Source organism: Nicotiana tabacum, chromosome 24, assembly GCF_000715075.1.
Source record: "Nicotiana tabacum cultivar K326 chromosome 24, ASM71507v2, whole genome shotgun sequence".
In the NCBI taxonomy this organism is placed as follows: domain Eukaryota; kingdom Viridiplantae; phylum Streptophyta; class Magnoliopsida; order Solanales; family Solanaceae; genus Nicotiana; species Nicotiana tabacum.
In genome coordinates this window covers 5,898,536-5,918,858 of record NC_134103.1, presented here as the reverse complement: position 1 = coordinate 5,918,858, position 20,323 = coordinate 5,898,536, and the positions used below count along the sequence as shown (strand labels likewise).

Here is a 20,323-nt window from a genome sequence, read left to right as displayed (position 1 = left end):
AGTATGTAAGGAATGAACATCAGTAAATAAAAGTCATGAGAGAAACATGGAGTAAAGAACTCAACCTGTAATTCTGAATAGCTCTCTGAATCATAAAAAATATTATAATGCCATGCATGTGCGTATAAATTCCATACCATGCATAGGTATATGCATACATAATATCATCAAGCCTCTGAGGGCATCCCATCATATCATCTCAGCCACTGTGGGCAAAATCATCAACGTATACCAGCTGATCAGGTGGTGGTGCGTATATAACGCCTTAACCTTTTCCCATATCCCATATACATATAATATATACGTATATAACGCCTTCTGGTCATGGGTCAATGTACATGTATAAATACATGAAATGCATAAGAAATATGTTAATAAGATTTCTCGAATATCATAAAATCAATATGCCTTTCAGACAAACTTTATCAAATACATATTTTTCCGAGACCCATGAATAGAGTATATAATAATAATTCACATAGGTACTCAAGAATATAGACACCCCTAGTATTTCTATGAATAAAGTCATTTATGAAAGTTGCGTATTTTACTCGTTTCATTTGTATCATTTGGATCATGCCAAAAAGAAAGAAGGGATAGCCTTAACATGTCTCAAGTCGTCAGTGCAACTCAACAAGCTTATGAAAACTAGCATGCCAACCCTATAGCAAAGAAATACGTGTACAATTTAGATGGCGGTAGTATATTACGTATCTCAAACGATAACTCGATTCTAAAATAAAACGGGCAGCATTTTCCCTGATTTTACTGCTTCATCAAGCCTACTATAGGAGAGATACAATTATAATACAATAAGCAACTCAAAACCAACCTAATTATAATCCGGGACCTTCAATACAACAAAACCCCCAAATATACCATAATACACCCAATCAACAAGTTATCAATTAGCCTGTAACTACAACGACGAGCGACCAACCTACTACCCTACCACATGTGGCATTTCTCCATGCCATTTTTATCCTTCCAAACTCCATAAATCAACATCACAATAGACATCCCAAGAGCAACACAAAACATCCCACAAAACAGTCCACTATAAGTCAAATAACTCGAACTCACGGCTTCCGATCACCGTCCCGTGAGGTCTAACCTTTTAGGAAATGAATTATTCAACTTTTATTAATATTCTAAAGCTTAAATACAGAAATTAGGAATTTTTATTAACTATTAAATACATTCCAAAACTCAAACTACAAAGAAAAAGAGAGGCGATATAGCGATACTTACGTCGTAGGGATCGTTCTGATGTTATCGCTTCTCGATTTCGTGCCCGGGATGTTAGTATTATTTGAAGCTCTTGTAGAGAACTCAAGGACCATTTTTTATGGAGTTCTCTGGTCAGATTATGTGAAAAACTGAAGAGAGAGAGAGAGACGAGTTAAAACAATATAACAACTTTTGAAAAGTCAAAAGGTGCTAGCTTGGCACCCTCTGATTCGCCCATCTTCCGATGCATCTATCATTTTATCCGGATATCGTATGAACAAATAGTTAAGAGCGTTGGAAACTACATTCCAAGACCTTCAATTTGGTATATAATATGTCCCAAAAATACCTCATATAGCACACGATATATATGTCTCAAAAAGCTCTATTACAGGGCAAATCTTTAGTCGGTATTTCCGCAACTTTAATCCGATTTTCTTCCAAACTTCATATTTTCTATCCAAGCATCATATGTAGACATATTATGACTTTAAAATTATTTAAATCATGATTAACAAGTCTCATATTCATCTTAACTTACTTAAGATTTCGATAAACCTTTCTTATCTGTGTAAAAGGATTTCTCCCTTTTTGAGTTTATATTAAATAATCCTATAATGACAGTGACGTCTGAAGTACGGGGTGTAACACCAAGTTCCAGAAGAAACGAACGCAATGAAGTCCACGACGGAGGAACTGGAGCAAGTTGTATTGTTCGAGGAATTCCTAGCAAGAAAGTTCCATTTGGGGGACAGGACTGCACCCGGAGCTCAAGTCTGGTTTTATTGAATTCCTTAAATTTAACGCTGATTGTTTTGCATGGTCGCACTAGGATATTACAGGTATACCGATGGAAATAGCCGTGCACAAGCTGAGTTTTGATCCCACCGTACCTCCAGTAAGATAGAAGAAATACTCTATTGCCGAGGCTAGGAATAAATTCATCAAAGAAGAGGTAACCCGCTTGCTTAAAATCGGTTCGGTCTGAGATGTAAGATATCTGGACTGGCTAGCTAATGTAGTAGTAGTTCCTAAGAAGAACAATAAATTTTGCATGTGTGTAGACTATAAAGATCTTAATAAGGCATGCACAAAAGACTCGTTCCCACTGCCAAATATTGATCAAATGATTTATTCCACGGCTGGGCATGAGTTGATGAGTTTCCTCGATGCTTATTCCAGGTACAACCAAATCATGATGAACCCGGAAGATAAGGAAACAACTTTGTTTATAACGAATTTCGGTACATATTGTTACAATGTAATACCCTTCGAATTGAAAAACGTCGGAGCCACTTATCAACGGCTCGTAAATAAGCTGTTCGAAAATCAAATAGGAAAGACTATGGAAGTTTATATAGATGATATGCTCGTTAAGTCTTTGAATGCAGGTGACCATCTTAAGTATTTGTAAGAAACATTCGACATCTTGAGGAAGCATAACATGAAGCTTAATCCCGAGAACTACGTGTTCGGGGTCAGTTCTGGTAAGTTTATGGGGTTTCTGGTCTCACAAAGGGGAATAGAGGTAAACCCCAACAAAATCAAGGCCATAGAGGATATCCCATATCAATTGTCGAACGTAAAGGAAGTCCAAAGGCTCACAGGAAGATTAGCAGCTTTGAGCATGTTCATTTCCCGATCATTAGAAAAATGTCATCACTTCTTCACGCTGCTCAAAAAGAAGAAGAATTTCGAACGGACATCAGAGTGTCAGCAGGATCTGAGGGATCTGAAGAAGTACTTATCGAGCCCTTTATTGCTCTCAAAATCAAAAAAAGGTGAAACATTGCTAGTCTACCTCGCGGTTTCAGAAGTTGCGGTAAGTGCGATTTTAGTCCGAGAGGACGAAGGTACACAATTTCCCATCTATTATGTTAGCAAAATTTTAATGGGAGCAGAAACTCGCTACCCATATTTGAAAACACTAGCCTTAGCTCTCGTAGTCGCCACTCAGATGTTAAGTCCCTACTTCCAATGTCACATGATAGTTATTGTGACTACTTTCCCTTTGCGGAACATCATCCATAAACCCGAGATCTCGGACAGATTGGCCAAATGGGATGTCGAAATGAGTGAGTTCGACATAGAATATAAACCGAGGATTGCAATTAAGTCGCAAGTCTTGGCTGACTTCGTGGCCGATTTCAGTCTGGGACTATTGCCTTTGGCAACCAAGGAGGCAGTAATAGTGTCGGAATCGACATCGGGGGTCTGGACCTTATTTAAGGACGAAGCTTCCAACGTAAAAGGGTCTAGACTCGGAATAGTCTTAATCACGCCTTCGGGAGAAACCCTAAGGAAAGTCATCAGAACGATCCCTTTAACTAATAATGAAGCAGAGTATGAAGCTTTGATTGAAGGGCTCGAATTGGCTTGGGGACTCGATTCTGAGGTTATCAAAATTAAATGTGACTCGTAGCTGGTGGTAAATCAGGCCTATGGGATCTTTAATACCAAAGAAAAACGTATGCAACAATATGTGGTAAAGGTCCAGGCTCTTTTGGTGCGATTTTGGGGATGGTCAATTATTCACATCCCGAGGGAGGATAACGCAGAAGCGGATGCATTAGCAAACTTAGGATCATCGACGAAAATAAAGGAATCAGAATCTGGGACGGTTGTACAACTGATGAGCTCAGTTCTGGATACGGATAGTTATTATGAGGTAAATTCTACTAGTCTGGTCTGGGACTGGAGAAATAAAATAATCAACTATCATGAGCACGAGAAGTTGCCAGAAGACCCCAAAGCATCACAGGCATTACGTGCCAGAGCTGCACGTTATAGCTTCAAGAGAGGCCAATTGTATAGAAAATCCTTCCAAGGCCCACTGGCCCGATGCTTAGGAACGTCAGAAGCTAATTATGTCATGAGATAAGTCAATGAAGGGATACGTGGCAATCACTCGGGCGTAGATTCTTTCGTGTTGAAGTTGGTACGGGCAGGATATTGGCCTCGCATGAAACAAGACGCCAAAGCCTTCGTACGAAAATGTGATAAGTACTAACGCTACGCACCACTAGTACACCAACCAGCAGAACCCTCACATTCGGTTCTGTCCCCATGGCCGTTCATGAAATGGGGGATGGATATCGTCGGACCGTTGCCACCGGCTCCCAGAAAGGTAAGGTTTCTTTTAATTTTGACTAACTATTTTTTTAAATGGGTGGAGGCAGGTCCTTATCAGAATATCAGAGAACGCAAAGTGGTCGATTTCATGTGGGAAAATATAATTTGCCAATTCGAAATACCGAAAGAAATAGCATGCGATAATGGGCTATAGCTTATAGGTGCAAAAGTTACAGAGTTCCTCGAAGATTTGAAGATAAAGAGGATCACGTCTTCCCCTTATCATCCGAGCGCAAACGGTCAAGCGGTGTCAACAAACAAAGTGATTATTCAAAACCTCAAGAAAAGGTTGGAAGCGGCAAAAGGCAAATGGCCCGAAGAATTTCCTGGAGTTCTATGGGCCTACCGAACAACGGCCAAATCGAGTACAGGAGAAACTCTTTTTTCCCTTATGTATGGTGCTGAAGCCCTAATCCCGGTGGAAGTAGGTGAACCCACTTTGAGATATTTTCGGGCAGATGAAGAATCGAACAATGAAGCGATGTTAATCAAGTTGGAACTGCTCGAGGAATGCAGGGACTTGACGCATGTAAGAATGGTAGCTCAAAAGAAGAGAATGGAGCGATATTATAATCGAAGAGCCAACTTCCATTATTTCAAAGTAGGAGACTTGGTTCTGAGGAAAGTAACCCAAATAACCCGGGAGCTTAACGCAAGGAAGCTAGGTCCAACGTGGGAAGGTCCCTACCATATTTCAACTATCACTGGGAAAGGATCATATGAGTTGGAGAACCATAATGGAGACAAATTTCCTAGCAACTGGAATGTGGCACATCTCAAAAGATATTATTGCTGATGAACATTATTCAAGCGGAAAGTATGTACTGCACTCTTTTTCCCTTCGTTCAGTTTTTGTCCCAATTGGGTTTTTCTGGCAAGGTTTTTAATGAGGCAGCAACAGAAGATCATACTACGAAGACATCAACGATACAACCTTTGATAGCAAGGCAAACGAGCAAACTTACACTCGGGGACGATTAGATAATCTTTGGTTCGGTAGCAAATTCCCACCAGGAAGTTATGTTTGCTACCGAACAAAGGTTACCCAACCGTTCACGAGCACGAACCACTAAAGAGTTGTTATATATTCCTTCGCTTGATAGCATAAATTCCTGAGGGGAAATAAAGTTGTGTTACCAAGTTGAGGATTATCTAGCAATTCATTAGTGGAATATTAGAAGATACAAAACTTCCAGTGTTCCAATTCGCACTCTTCGCATTCGAACACTGAAGGGTGGAATGATATGAGGATACAGCAACAACGATTGACACATCAACCGGGGAACGAAAATCTGGAAACTAAACGCATCATCGGGACCGGGGACTGCGCATCCAGCCCCATAGAAATAAGTTGTACAAGATAGGCCATAAGTAATGGCAATTTCTTTTCAGCATAGCGAATGCTTATGTATCTTTTGAAAATAGAAGGAATAAAATAAAATCCTTTTGTTTTTATCTTGTTTCTCGTCTGAATGATGAATAAACTTTGTCATTTGAAAGTTAAATAAGTACTTAAAATGTTAGTGCCGTAATGAACAGGATTCATCCTCTTCAAGAGCACCGTAAACATAAGAGGACCCTCTCTTATAAAAACCCTCATGTTAAAGGGTTGGTTCCGGAAGAATCTATGCCCGGAATCAAAAATGCCTTCGGGGAAAAATATACCCGAAGCCATATATGAAAAGGACACAAAAAGTAAACTTGCACAAATACTTATAAAAATCCTCACGTAAAAGGGATAATGCTCGGAACCAAAATGCTTCGAGGAAAACACATTCAAGACTACACATAGTAAAGCGCGAACAGGAAAACGTGCGCTGAACTCTTGAGCAAATGCAAATATTAAAGACTTGCATGGATATTCAAATGAAAGTAAGTGTTAAATGATACTTGAGCAAAAATATATCTTTATTTACAAGAACGTGCCAAATGGGAAAAAGAAAAGAAAAGCTAAACTACAGCGCCTCCGGGACCAGGAGAAAGAGAAGTGTCCGCATTCCCGGGAGAAGTTGGTGAGTCCACCGATGGCTCGACGTTTTCCCCAGTTTGGTCTTCAGCATCGTCACCTTCCGATCCCTCTTCAGTTTCCAAAAACTCTGAATCAGAACCAGAAGAACCTAGAGTATCAGACTGCACCGGGAATCCATTTTTAGCAGCTAACTCAAGCTCTCGGGCCTTAGCAATTTCGGCATCAAAGTCGATGATACTAGCTTTGGCCTCCTCCAAGGTTTTTCTCCTCATATTGTACATGGAATAAGTGTTTTCAACAATGAGGGAAGCCGTTCCGCGCTTAAGTTCTTCTTTGAGTTGGGTAACCTCGGCAGAAAGGCTTTCCCAAGCGGACCTAGTAGATTTGAGGCTGACGACAAGGTCGCGGACAGTTGAACTAAAAAGCCTATTATGCTCGATAATTTTCTTGTACTTCTCTTCTAGATGGGCGTGTTTCGCCCCCACAACAGCAAGCTCTTCGAGTTTGGAGTTCAAGGCTGCTTCTAAGTATGTTACTTTTTCGGCAGTATCAGCCTCGCGCTCGGTTGCAGTAAGAATGATGTCCTGGACTTCAGCCCAATTGGCCTTAGCTTCATCAAAACTAACCCTCAACGGGCCAATTTCTTGGCTAAGGGTTACCACCTCTTGCTCGCTTTGCTGCAAGCAAGCCTCCAAAGCAAAGACCTAAGTAGCTTTGGTTTCCAGTTCCGAGAGGCGGAGAATAGTTTGGTCTCGTTCCACCAAAAGTTGGTTCCGTTTGAAAGTAAGTTCTTTATTTTCATGAATCAACCTTTGAAGGCCCTCAAAAGAAAGAAAGTTGGCCTACAAAACAAGAAGAAGTAAAACTTAGAATACATTCATACAAAGGTAGAAGAAGTAATGAAGGAAGAAAAGAACGTATCGTTGCAGCGTTATGCATGTCATTGTTCAACAAACACTCTCCCGAGAGTTCCTGAATCTTTTCCTAGTCTTTTTCTAAAGCCAAAGGCTTCAGATAGTTAGCAAACTCCACCGGCCAGGATAGCAAGTTGCATCCGGTAGAGATCGAAAGAGTAACGTTCCTCCTCCTTAGCGGATCTTCAGAAGGAGCACCATAATTTTGCCCCAAAATCCCATGAACTGGGGATTGTGGAGGATGAACACCTTCTTCATGGTCATACGTGGCCGATAGAGGTGATGTAGCAACTGTTGGTTGAAGAGTGGATGAAGATGTAAATGTTGTAGTAGTTGCTGGTGTTGGTGAAGGTGGAGATGAAGCTGATGGAGTTGAGGAGTGAGAAGCAGCTGTATCAAATGCAGTGCTAGCTGTTGGATGCTCGCCAACCAAAGACGGTAAGGACCCGGTACTCAGCCTCGCAGCACCGGTTATAGCAATTGGGGTCCGAAAACAGGAATTGGCATTTTATACCAAATCATATTCTCCCCAAAGTGTCGAGACATCATCTTCGGTTGGTGTAACTATCTCAACAGATCGAGCATACTGTTGAGATGATGAGGATTGTCGCCTTCTATGTAGAGAAGCTCCCTCATCACTAGATTCTTCATCATCGTCAATCATCACGGTGTCTATTACCGACCAGGAAGGAGGACCAGTCGTCATCGCCACCGGAGATGACTTGGGGGCATCAGTCTTTGCCCTCTTATTCTTTTCCCTGGACGCAGAGGAACGCTTTCTCTTTGGTTGCTTATCCTCCGGACGGGGACTCCGTAAAGAAGTGTTTGCACCCGAAACAAGCCCGGAGATACCTGTTCGAGTAAGAGCTTCCTGAAGCAGCCTCGCTGTAGCAGCAGGATCAACCAAAACGTCCTCCCATGGGACAACAACAGAGCCTGCAGGTAGACCTAATTTTGTGAACAAGTCAGAAGGGTTCAACCAAGGTAAACTAAAATTACCATAATTTTTGGCCTTCCACCCGTATTTAAGGGTCAGTTCTTTCCACAAACGAATTTCAGGCATCGTGACATCCAAGATCTTCTGAACCCACCAATACAGACCTTCCACCACCAGTGGGATCCATCGAGTTGCTAAAATATGCAAAGGGTGAAGAGTTGATATGGCCATAAAAGAATATCTAGTGAAAAGAAATACTAAACAAAGAGCTTACGAGTGCGGTTCCAAGCGATCGGAAAGGATGAAGCTATTGTCGGAATGATATCGTTGGTGGCGGAACGATGTCGTTGGTGGTGACTGCAACGAACCGTTCCATCCATCCACGACCGTTGTCATCATCCGTGCTCGACAACAAAGCATGGTGGCTACGCTTGCAGAGGTTTATCATTTTCCCGCGGAAGATTTTGGGAGAATAGAATTTATCATATGAGCTAAGGTTAGCTCCTCTCCAATTTCCTGGCACAAGCGTCAAAGACAGGCGACCGTCCTCCACACTTAAGGACTTATATGTGCCAGACACACTTGGTAGCGAAGGCAAAAACTCCGCAATCACACAATCAAGCTCTCCGCTTAAAGAAAATGCACACAAAGTAAAGGGATACATGTAAAAGTATGTAAAACCTTCCTTGGGAAGGGTCACTCGCTCCGGTAGATCAGGAGCAATGATATCCAACTCATGGAAGCGACAGTCTTCCTTCACAGCAGGAATACTGAAAGGACGAATAGAAGAAGGGTACCTACTAAAAGCCTATGTACGAGGGTTAACAGTAGGGAATTTCTCTTCAAGGTCCTTTGTGATACTGAGTTTTCTTGGAATTATGGAACTCACCGTTGGAGGAGCAAAATCCTCAGATTTGTTCTTGTTCTTTGAAGAACCAGCATGCTTGGAGGAAGAAGCCATTGAAAAAGAAGAAAGAAAAGGTTTTATGTTTAAAGAGAATTAGAGAAAGTATGGAAAACAAATATGCAAATGGGAAGCTCGAGAAATTATGAAATGCAAAGGAAAAGAATGTTGCGTATAAGTAAAATTTTGGCGGTTAAATTCATGGCCATGATTACCTCGATCATCGAAAAAAGTTGTGCTGAATCATGGGATGACGCTTGTTTGGAGCATTAAATGCGGAGAGACGTGCGTTTAATCAACTGTCTGGAACCTTCAGAGGGAGTTATAGTAATTCCCGCAAAAAAAAGTGTTTCTACCAACTTTTCGGTAACATAAATTTATATCACCAGAAAGCAGGAGGACTATCTGTATAGGGTAAAATATGATACGACACGTGGTCGTCTAAAGAGAGGACACGTGGAACCTAAGACGAGGATGGCCGAAGACCGAACGCAAACATTCTTCTTGTCACCGGAAAGGATAACGTTCATAAAGATGTGTTAAATGCTCTGTGCCCGGTAGCATTTAATAGGTGATATTCTGCAGAATTAAGAGCGACGGTCCGTTACAGAGAATTTGGCACTTATGTTCAACGTTACGTCTACATCAATGACCCTCAAAATTAACATTAAAGGAGGATACGATCCTAGGACCTCCTTCCCTAGACATAGCTATAAATAGTGAGCTCAGTTATCTTTGTAAGGGACACGAATTCTCTGGCAAAACTTATATTGTATTCTACACAAAGCATAATTCAATCTGATTTTCTTGCTCTTTGATCTCATCATTGCTGTGCTTGGAAACCTTGTTCCCAGAAGTATCATTCCTGCTATTTCATCTATATTTTAAGGCTAAGCATTATACATTTATTCAATTATTGAATTATTTCAGGATCAAATTAGCTCACTTGTCTAGAAACCACGTACAAATTCAACTGTACCGTTTTACAGGAAAATAACTTATTACTGAAATATTTCTTACATTAATTTGGATTAAACTTACTTAGTAAAATCACATCAACTTCTTTGTCCTCGAGCTCATTTCTATAGTTTTAGCCGTGGAAAGGCCTATATATGATAATAAAGCAGCTAGTAATTAAAGAGAGAACTAGATAATATAGTACAATTAAGAAAACTAGATGTAGTACAACTAATATAAATTAAAGTAAGAGTTGAAGTTTGACTTGTTATCTTCTTTTCTCAATTAGATCTGGATATCTTGGACAGGCCCAAAAAAGAGAGAGAGAGAGAGAGAGAGTGACTATCACTATATTCTTTCTTGTTGCACCTTTTTCCAACATAAAGATCATAAGGAAGAAAAATATAGATCCAAGAATTTGCCAACAAAAATGTTAAGAAAAATACACATTGATCATAACATCATACGTACTATTTTATGGTGAACTAATTTGGGATAAAAAAGAGTTGAACTAATAAGTAGGTTGAGTCATAACCTGTCCAAAGTTTGTTCTGATCAAAGATGGATGAATCAATTAGGCCTAAAAAATGGGTCCTAAGTTGTAACACAACTCACCCAACTAATAACCATTTTTCAATAGTTTGTTTGTTCTTTTATAATTTGTTTATGTATCAAATTAAATTAACAAAAGTTATTTATTTAGTTAATTTATTTATTATGACTGTAGTAAACAAATCAAACAAGCAAAAAAAATTATTTTTCATGCTTTTATAAATTTTTATGATTCAATTTGGGGTATATATACTGCGCAAATCAGCCCAAGATTTTGGATGGGCTAATTTGGGCTATGCCAAGGATATCTGTGGAATACTTCTTTTTAAATTTTTAGGAAATGAGTATTTTTATTCCTCATGTAATTAATCTGGATCATCCTTCTTATATTCTTATTGCTATACATTTGGTTTTGTCTTGTCCGCCTCTATGTCTCAGTTTATTAATCTCAATCACCTTTTCAAGTGTTTTATTTAGGACAAGAAAAACCTACTCTAAATTCAAAAAATTATTTGCTTGCAAAATTCATTATATATTCTTAAAGGGTACTATGCTTGATTAGCAAGTGTTCTATAAATTAAAATTTCACATTTGTATCTTGAACAACATTATATTGTACTCGAAACAGATGCATTCGTCGTAGTAACCTATAGTACAATACACATGAGATTGTTTAAACATTGAGAAAATTTGAGGGAGGTAAATTGTGACACCTTAGGCGAATCTCACATCGACAAAACACGGGAGAGATGTTGAGTATATATATAAGTAGACACGCCTTAGATTCTAGTGACGCATTTTAAATCCGTGCGGGTCTAGGCCCAAAGCGGACAATATCACTGTGGGCTGGGCTGTTACAGATGGTATCAGAGCCACTCTTGTGTCAGCCTTGCTGATGGTGGGTCCGAGTTCAACTGAGTTTAGGCAAATCTCGGCTAGGCGGGGCAAACCTCAGTGCTGAGTCTAGGCAAATCCCATGCGGTGGGGCAAACCTCAGCAAGGACGCTGAGTCCATAAAAGGGGGTGTATGTAATACCCCACACTTTAGACAGAGTCCCACATTGGCAAAAACACAAGAGGGATGATGGATATATAAATTAACAAGCCTTAGACCCTAGTGACGCGTTTTAAATCTGTGCGAGTCTAGGCCCAAAAGGGACAATATCATTGTGGGCTGGCCTGTTACATATGGTATCATAGCCACTCCGTGTGCAACCTTGAACTGTGGTGGGGCAAACCTCAGCGAGGACGCTGAGTCACGAAGGGGGGAGGGGTATATGTGACACCTTAGGCGAATCCCACTTTGACAAAACACGGGAGAGATGCTGGATATATAAGTAGACACGCCTTAGATTCTAGTGACGCATTTTAAATCTGTGCGGGTCTAGGTCCAAAATGGACAATATCACTGTGGGCTGGGCTGTTACATAAATGTAATGGACAAAGCTAGAAAGAGAAACAACAACAACTACAACTACGCTTTACTCCTAAATAAGTTAGGGCGGCTATATGAATCATCACTTTTTCATTTAAGCTCAGCTCATATCATCATCATACAAAATATTTGTATTATGAGGATTTATTATGGATTATACTTTTCTTGAGCCGAAGATCTATTGGAAATAACCTCACTACCTTCACAAGGTACGATTAAGGTCTGTTTATACACTACCGTCCCCTGACCCCATTTGTTGTTATTTATGAGGATTTAGTATGAATTGACAAGTTTTACGCTGGTTGCCAGCCAACTGCAACCCTCCTTCTTTATTAAGACTTGAAACCGACAATATGAACAAGCTCACCTAGAAGGAATTGGAGAGAGAAGTGAGCATGAAATATATATACAGTATATAGATGTCCTTTATGCATGTTGTTGCATCAAAGTTAAGGTACAATAGAAGAAGACATTTATACCTTGAGGATAATCCAGACAAAACTTAGCCTTACACATTACACTGTTTTGTCATAAGTAAAATCATGTCAATGAAAGGCATGCTCAAAGATTATGAAGTCCAATTAATGGCCCTCCTTTTGCCATTGTCTCATTGAAGTGTTTCTATCAACCACAATATACTATGTACTACTACTTCCCCACTGCTGTTCTCTTATGAATTTTTAGGTGGTGTTTTGTCCATGCAACCTTTTCTAAGAAGTTGGCACTTTTTTCTGAATCTGTTTGTTTGATACCATTTTCTGAATTGATTAAAGGGAAAAGGTCTAAAGTTGCTCATGTACAATCTGAAAATTGCTCAATACCTCCCGTCATACTTTGGGTTATTATATACCATTGTTCAAGCAAATTATCTTGTATTTGTCCATGCTATTAACGGAGCTCCAGCGTGAAATGGGTGGATTTCATATTTATATTTCGAGGAAAAGGTCCATGATTTAAACTTATCATCCGTTATATTTCAAGTTAGAGCTCAATTAGGGGTCAAAGACAAAATGAGATATTTTCCCTAACGACGGGGTAAGATTAGACGCAAAGTATAACGGAGGGAAATGTTGCTCAATCAGTACAAAAGACAATTCGACCATTTTCCTTGTTTAAAATATGCCCCGGTGCACTATTCTAAAAACCATTTTGTCAATAGAACAGAACTCCAAAAAAAATTAACAATTCAAATACTTTTGTTTTCTCGAACTAATTTTTCTTCAAGATTTTTTTATAAGAGTGCTCAAATGGAGCCTTGATGATCTTCCAGCAGCTCATTTCAGTTTTTGTTTTTCCACTCTATTAAATTAAATGAAAAAGAAACAAATAAAACAAAAACAAAATGACTGAAAAGTGAAATGTGGTTGCAGTCTTGAAAATGATTGGTGGTAGTGACTCCTCTATTTTGAGACTTAGAACCAAAGATTGACATCTTTTAGAATGATCCAAAACTCAAAACTATAAGATTGTGTTTGACGAAAAACTACAAACAAACAGTAGTTTCAATAACTATGCCTCATTCCCAAACAAGTTGGGGGCTCGACAATATGAATCCTTACTTTTTAACTCAACTCATCTCATCATCATAATTTTGTTTCGACCTAGAATCGAACCCTCGCTTCACTTGCTGGGCGCCTAAATTTCAGCTTCAGAACCAAATCACCCAACAATAACAATAGCAGTTACAAAATATTGCCATATGCCTATATCCCACAATGAATTTGGTTTTATTGTCTAGTATCACATTTCCTAAACTAGATGAATGGTGTTGGTTCCCAACTACAAGAAATCCCTCTGCAAAACCCCTTAAAAACTGAAGCCTAATTCGGAGAGCAACGAGAATCAAGCCATGAGATAATGTCATTGAGCACAGTAAGAATTCTATCATCAGGTTCACCTTCAAGAATACAGTGATAGCCTCCTTCATAGAGCTTAAGAGTTTTGTCGCTGCTCGAGGACTTATCATACAGATACTGACTCACGAGAGGATCCGTCACTTTATCTGCAGCTCCGTGAAGAATGAGCATCGGGGATGCCACCTGCATGCGTTGTTACATACAAACTGTTAATTAATTTCTTCGGACAAAACTGGAAAATAAGATAGTGCTTAGTCGATAAACGTGGAAATGTACTGACCTTGTCCACTTGTGATTCGATGTATTTTGTAGCGTTTAAGAGTTCCACAGCAGTTTTTACACGTGTTTTATCGGAGTAAGAGATTACATTGTATGGAGCCTAGAAAAGAATGAAACAACAATTAGCTTCAGTAAAGCATCAATTCCGTGCTGTGCTAAGTATACATTGAACACCAACGCGGTGGGCTTTCTTTTGCTTTTTGCAACTACTAATATTCGTTGTCTCTTCTTCTCAAATTCGGCAATTTAACATAGTTCATGTCCAGGCTAACTATATATGCAAGTAGTTTTCTTCAAACGGAAGTTTAGAGTAGTCATCATTTGGCCAGTATTCTTTTTTGACTTAACATATTAGAGAGTAAATAGCGACGTTACCATTTTCCTTTTCTTGAACTCCCTGAATGCCAATTCTGCCAAATCTTTAGTAGGGACTATCTTTGCTTGTGGCGTAATGTTAGACACAAAAATCAAGACTTTCTGCAGGAGAAATGGTGGCGTCATGTCTTCTGCAATCTTAGCAGCAACACAGGGTCAGCGAAATTCTAGCATTAAGAATGTTTAAATTCCAACAAACACGAAACATTTGCAAATGTAAAAATTCAAGAAACACAGCATTCTGCGGAAATGCTCAGAGGAATGTATAATTTCTTTCTACACTTGAGTTAGCCTATTTGTTTCTATTTAGCTTATAAACACTTAACTCTAGAGTCTTAGAAAATTTAAGAACCTAAGATTCAAATGGAAAGGCCGAAGAGACACGTAATATTTGGTATTCGGGTCAGATCACAATAAATTGAGAAAATGGAACTTGGAGATGACATAATATAAGAAGTTAGTTAAAAGATAATATTACTTTGCACATTGGCGCAACAAGGACAATTCCATCCCATTGACGTGGTTCCTTAAGAAGAGCTTTTAGAGCAATTGCACCTCCCATTGACTGCCCAAATATAAAGCAGGGAAGACCGCTAATTTCCGGCCTACCTGCTCCATCACAAGAGAAATTATCATTACATTGTTAACGAGAATTAGCATGTTCTAACAAAAACTAGAATAAATCGTGAATGAATTAACTCCGAATGGGAATGTTCACAGAAAACCTTATTGCTGATGGTCATTATCGTATGAAATTATGACAGAGCACAACCTCTCTGCGACATACCTTTTATCTTCACATACTGCTCATTGACATTGTCAACTATACCATCAAATTCAGGAATATATCCATGCAAACCATCCGAGAGGCCAAAACCGGGATGGTCAATAGCATAGACAGCATAGCCAGAGGCCGAAATAAACCTTGCAATACCTGAATCAACAAATCATACAAAAGATTATTAAAGGCTACTACTTGTTGATAATAATGAACAGAGTCATGCTACAATTGGTTCTGGAGTTAAAGAGATAATAACGAACGAACCTTCAAAGAAGAAAGTGCAGGTATCACCATATCCATGACAAAAGCACAAAGCACCTTTAATTCGTACCCCTGGCTTTGGCAGCCAACTTTTACAGAAAATCTGTTGGCCTTTCGAATTTGCTTCATACCACTACAAAATCCACAGATTTTTTATGAAAATATACGGACTCCTTTTCCGAACGAGAGTATTACAGATTTAATATATAGTAAGAACAAGAGGAGATAAGATTGATTCTCCATAATCTTACATCAATCAAACAGACAAATCATACCGATGAGAACAATTAGCAATTTAATACACAATGCTCCATATATGTCCAATATCCTAAGATTACAAGTCATTGCTATAGATCAAGTAAGCACTATTAACCTTCCTTTACTTCATTTTTTTTGTTTTCTGATAAGTATGTAATAATATTAGTAGAAATACATTAGGGGAATGCAGCCATAAAATTGACAGGGCATGCACCAATAAAAAGAAGTGTAATAATAAGCCAAAACTTGGAAATAAAAGCCCCAGAAAAGATATGCCCTCAACAACTAATCCAAATATCAGTACATATCTTTTAACATAACTATTTTAACAAATAAGAGTAGTAGATCACATTCAACAAAGAAAACCAAAGTTAGAATAACTGGAATCCATTTTTTGTTAATCGTGACTCTTGTCATAGCCAACAAGGTTAAACTTCCATGAAAAAACTTCAAGATCTCTTTCTTCTTCTGTTTTACCTAACACACCTGAGTTCCGTTCTCTCCCTCATTTAAAAAACCATTTTCACTTTCCTAATTTTGACTTCATCCTTCATTTAAATCAATGTCATTCCATTGGAAACAAATAAAAAGTGATTGAGGTGATTAATTAGTAATCAACTTCAATGACATTACACACAGAGCAAAACTGAACCACAAAACTTAAAATCAAGATTTTTAACACTTTCTTTTCCCACAATTAGTCATACACAAAACTCTAGTACAAGCATAAGAGCAGTATAAATAAAGTAAAATACCTCATCTTCTCTGATATCAGCTGGAGCCATCTGCAAAACCCATTAAAGTAAAAGAACCAAAAAAAATTAGAAATCACTTATGGAGTAAAAGAATTAAAATCAACATTAAAAAAAGTCAACCTTTAACTCCAAGAAAACCAAAAAGACACTAATTTTAATACTAATTAAGACATGATCAAGCTGCTACTTATGAAGTAAAAGAATCAAAATCTACATTAAAAAAATTAATTTTAACTCCAAAAAAAAAAAAAGACACTAATTTTAACATCAAGACACCCCAACCAACAAGACATGATCAGAAGCACTTATGAAGTAAAATAATCAAAATCTACACTAAAAATTTAATCTTTAACTCCAAGAAAACCAAAAAACACTAAATTTAACATAATTAAGACAAAACCAACCTTAAATAAGATATGATCAAGCTGCTGTTGAGTAGCAATAAAAGCTGATCGAACCCTTCTTCTAGCAGGAGCATGATCCAAATTCTGTGAAGCAATTTCATTTAATGCTTCACTTACACCTTCAATTCTTGCCTTTTTAATTGCCATAGTAATCACTTTATTCTTTGAAAATGGTTTACACTTCAAATTATGATGGAGAATAATGGGTTGGTTAATTTTCCGGTGAATAACTGAGAATTCAGGCTGTAAAAATGGTCGGAAAGTGGAAGTTAGAGTAAGGTCCATTTTATTGAATGATCATTTACACACACATAGTGGAAATGTGCTTTTAAAGATTCCGATGTATTAAAAAGTGGCAATAAGCCGACAAGTGAATAGTTAGTGCACGTTCATAATGACTTCCAATGTGTTACTATTTGGACCATTTTCTCTATTGTTTGATTAACTGAAAAACTTGAGGTTTGACTACTATAGTATTTTTCTTCTTCTTCTTTTAATTTCTCTTTTTTTGCTTTTGGAAAAAGATAGGCAAAAATAAATAGAAAGATCTTGTCTTAAGTGATGCAAGCTTGTTGGATTTTCAATGAGATCGTAGATCTCGTAGTGTATATTCGTAAAGTATGCTTTAAATTTCCTTTTAAAAAGTAAGCGTATTGAAATAGTTAGCTAAATAAATGGCTTTGTTAGTGTGTAATAAGCCAGCTAATGTACAACTGTTATTAGAATTAGTTAAACATTGTTAGTGGTGATTAGAGTCACGTGTGTATGAGTCTATAAAGGCAGCTCTCTTGTACTCATTCAAGCTAATGAGAAAACTTCCTCTTCCTCATTCTTATCGTTTGCTTCTAGAAAATTCTTCCATGCCTGAGCTCTTGGTCACAACATCATTTTCGTTGTAGATCAACTCTCAGTTATCCTTAATTTTGACATGGTATCAGAGCGGCGATCGTGTGAAAACTGCATCGGCGCAAAGTTCCAGTGAAATCGAGTTGTTTTTCGAGGTAAAATCTGCAGATATGGCCAGAAATGAGGTAAGCTCACTCGATCAAACTCATCCGCTATTTCTCCAAGCAGGAGATACTCTAGGGCTGATTTTAATCCCAATTAAGCTCATAGGGGAAGAGAATTATGCCTTGTGGAACATGGCAATGAAATTGGCTCTGCGAGGAAAGGGTAAGCTAGGATTTGTAGACAGATCTTGTGTGAAAAGTAGATACAGAGGTGAATTAGCTCAACAGTAGGGAAAATGTAACGCGATAGTATTGTCATGGATTAAGAGTACAGTTTCGTTGAGTTGATGTCGGGTATTGTGTATGCCTCAGATGCGAGAAAAGTCTGGAATGATTTTCAAGAAAGGTTTGACAGATCAGACCTCACTAGAATTTATCACCCTTGGACTATAATTGCAACAATGAGGCAGGGTAAAGACTCAGTGACTCGCTACTACACAAAACTGAAAGACCCATGGGATGAATTGGATGTTCTAGCTCCGCTATCTTCCTGTAATTGTAAAGAGTCTAGACCATATGTAGTACACTTAAAGTCACATGTTGTAGTTTCTTATGGGCCTAAATGAGAGTTATGGCAATGTGAGAAGCAGCATCCTTCCTAGAAGACCAGTTGTGACTGTGAATGAGGCCTATGCTTGTCACAACCCAAAAATCTAACCTGTCGTGATGGCGCCTATCTTGGAACTAGGCAAGCCGACTTATTCCAAAACAAACCGATATTTTTATTTCAAGGATAATTTCAAGGCTATTTAGCATAAAAACCTTCGTAAAGGAGTTCAAATCAAAACAAAAGTGCGGAAAAAAAAAATTCGACATCGAGGTATCACTAGTCATGAGCATCTACTACAATTTGTCTAACTATATCAAGACTAACATAGTTTGGAAAATAGATAAATACAACTAAAGGAAGATAAGAGGGACAAGAGTAGGGCTGCGATCGCCAGGCAGCCACCTTACTATCCCCGAGAAAATATGCAACCGGAATAGTCAACAGTCACTATCGTGTTCAGCTACACCTGGATCTGCACACAAGGTGCAGGGAGTAACGTGAGCACGCCAACTCAGTAAGAAATAACAATAAATAAATATTGAGCAGTAGTGACGAGCAATAAAGCATATAAAGTTCATATCATGAAATCTTAGTAAAATACAACATGCAAAAAAAATCAGTGTTTGAATCAAATCATCTCGTTTAAACTCAGTTCCAGTAAAATCATTTAAAGATATTTTTCAACAGTTTTCAAAGAGAGGCTCAATGCAAAGGTGAGAAAAAATGATGAAATCATAAACAGCCCCTCAAGCAAAACATCACTCATATACAACCCCTCGAGCAAACCTCACAGTCACCCATGCCTCTCAGGCATACCTCACAATTACTCATGCTACTCGGGCATACCTCACAATCACCCATGCCACTAGGGCATACCTCACAATCGCTCATGCCTCCCAATCACTCAGCACTTGGCACTCGCACTCAGTACCTGTGCTCACTGGGGGTGTGTACAGACTCCGGATCCTACAGCCCAAGCGCTATAATCTGCACGGACAACTAACATGCTGTACGGACAACTAACGTGCTACACGGACAACTAACGTGCTGCACGGATAACTCACGTGCTATAATATCATATCAGAATTCGCACGGACAACTCACGTGCCATAATAAGCCAATAAGGCCTGCTGCAGGCGGGCAACCCCGATTCATATAATAGTAATAATATATAAAGCTAACATGGCCTGTTGCGGCGTGCAACCCGATCCCAAAAATATCTTTACTATCAGGCCCTCAGCCTCATTCAGTCATAAACCTCTCAAGCCACTCGGGCTCTCAGTAAAATAGGGTATTCATCCCAAAACAAATTTTATATACATCAAAACAGAGTAATGAAAACTGAGTTATGCAGTAAACAGGTATAACCATGACTGAGTATAGATTTTCAATCGGAAACAGTGAGAGAATAGTAAGAAAAAGGCCCCTAAGGGTCCAAACAGCACTAGCACAAGGCCCAAACATGGCATTCTACCTAATTTACAAAAACTCTTTCTAAAACATATAAGTATCATATAGTTTCAAAAAAATATGTAACTTTACAGTTGCCACGGGACGGACCAAGTCACAATCCCCAACAGTGCACGCCCACACGCCTGTCACCTAGCATGTGTGTCACCTCAAAATAGTAAATGATACGAAATCCGGGGTTTCATACCCTTAGGACTAGATTTACAATCGTTACTTACCTCAAACCGGTCAAATCTCTACCCTGCAATGCTCTTGCCTCTCGACTCGGCCTCCAAATGCTCAGAATCTATTCAT

The 20,323-nt window shown here is 38.7% G+C and overlaps 1 protein-coding gene across 1 annotated transcript; it reads right to left on the bottom strand.

Annotated features, from left to right (window-relative positions):
* Positions 1 to 13,455: 13,455 nt before the first annotated feature.
* LOC107828263 (caffeoylshikimate esterase-like) lies at positions 13,456 to 17,331 on the bottom strand. The gene is made up of 8 exons (XM_016655552.2): positions 17,000 to 17,331; positions 16,596 to 16,625; positions 15,586 to 15,715; positions 15,328 to 15,474; positions 15,019 to 15,149; positions 14,541 to 14,678; positions 14,167 to 14,265; positions 13,456 to 14,069 (listed from the first exon to the last, which is right to left on the bottom strand). Exons 1-8 carry the CDS (start codon positions 17,282 to 17,284, stop codon positions 13,851 to 13,853), a joined length of 1,179 nt encoding a protein of 392 aa, XP_016511038.1. The 5' UTR covers positions 17,285 to 17,331; the 3' UTR covers positions 13,456 to 13,850.
* Between the last annotated feature and the right edge of the window lie 2,992 nt (positions 17,332 to 20,323).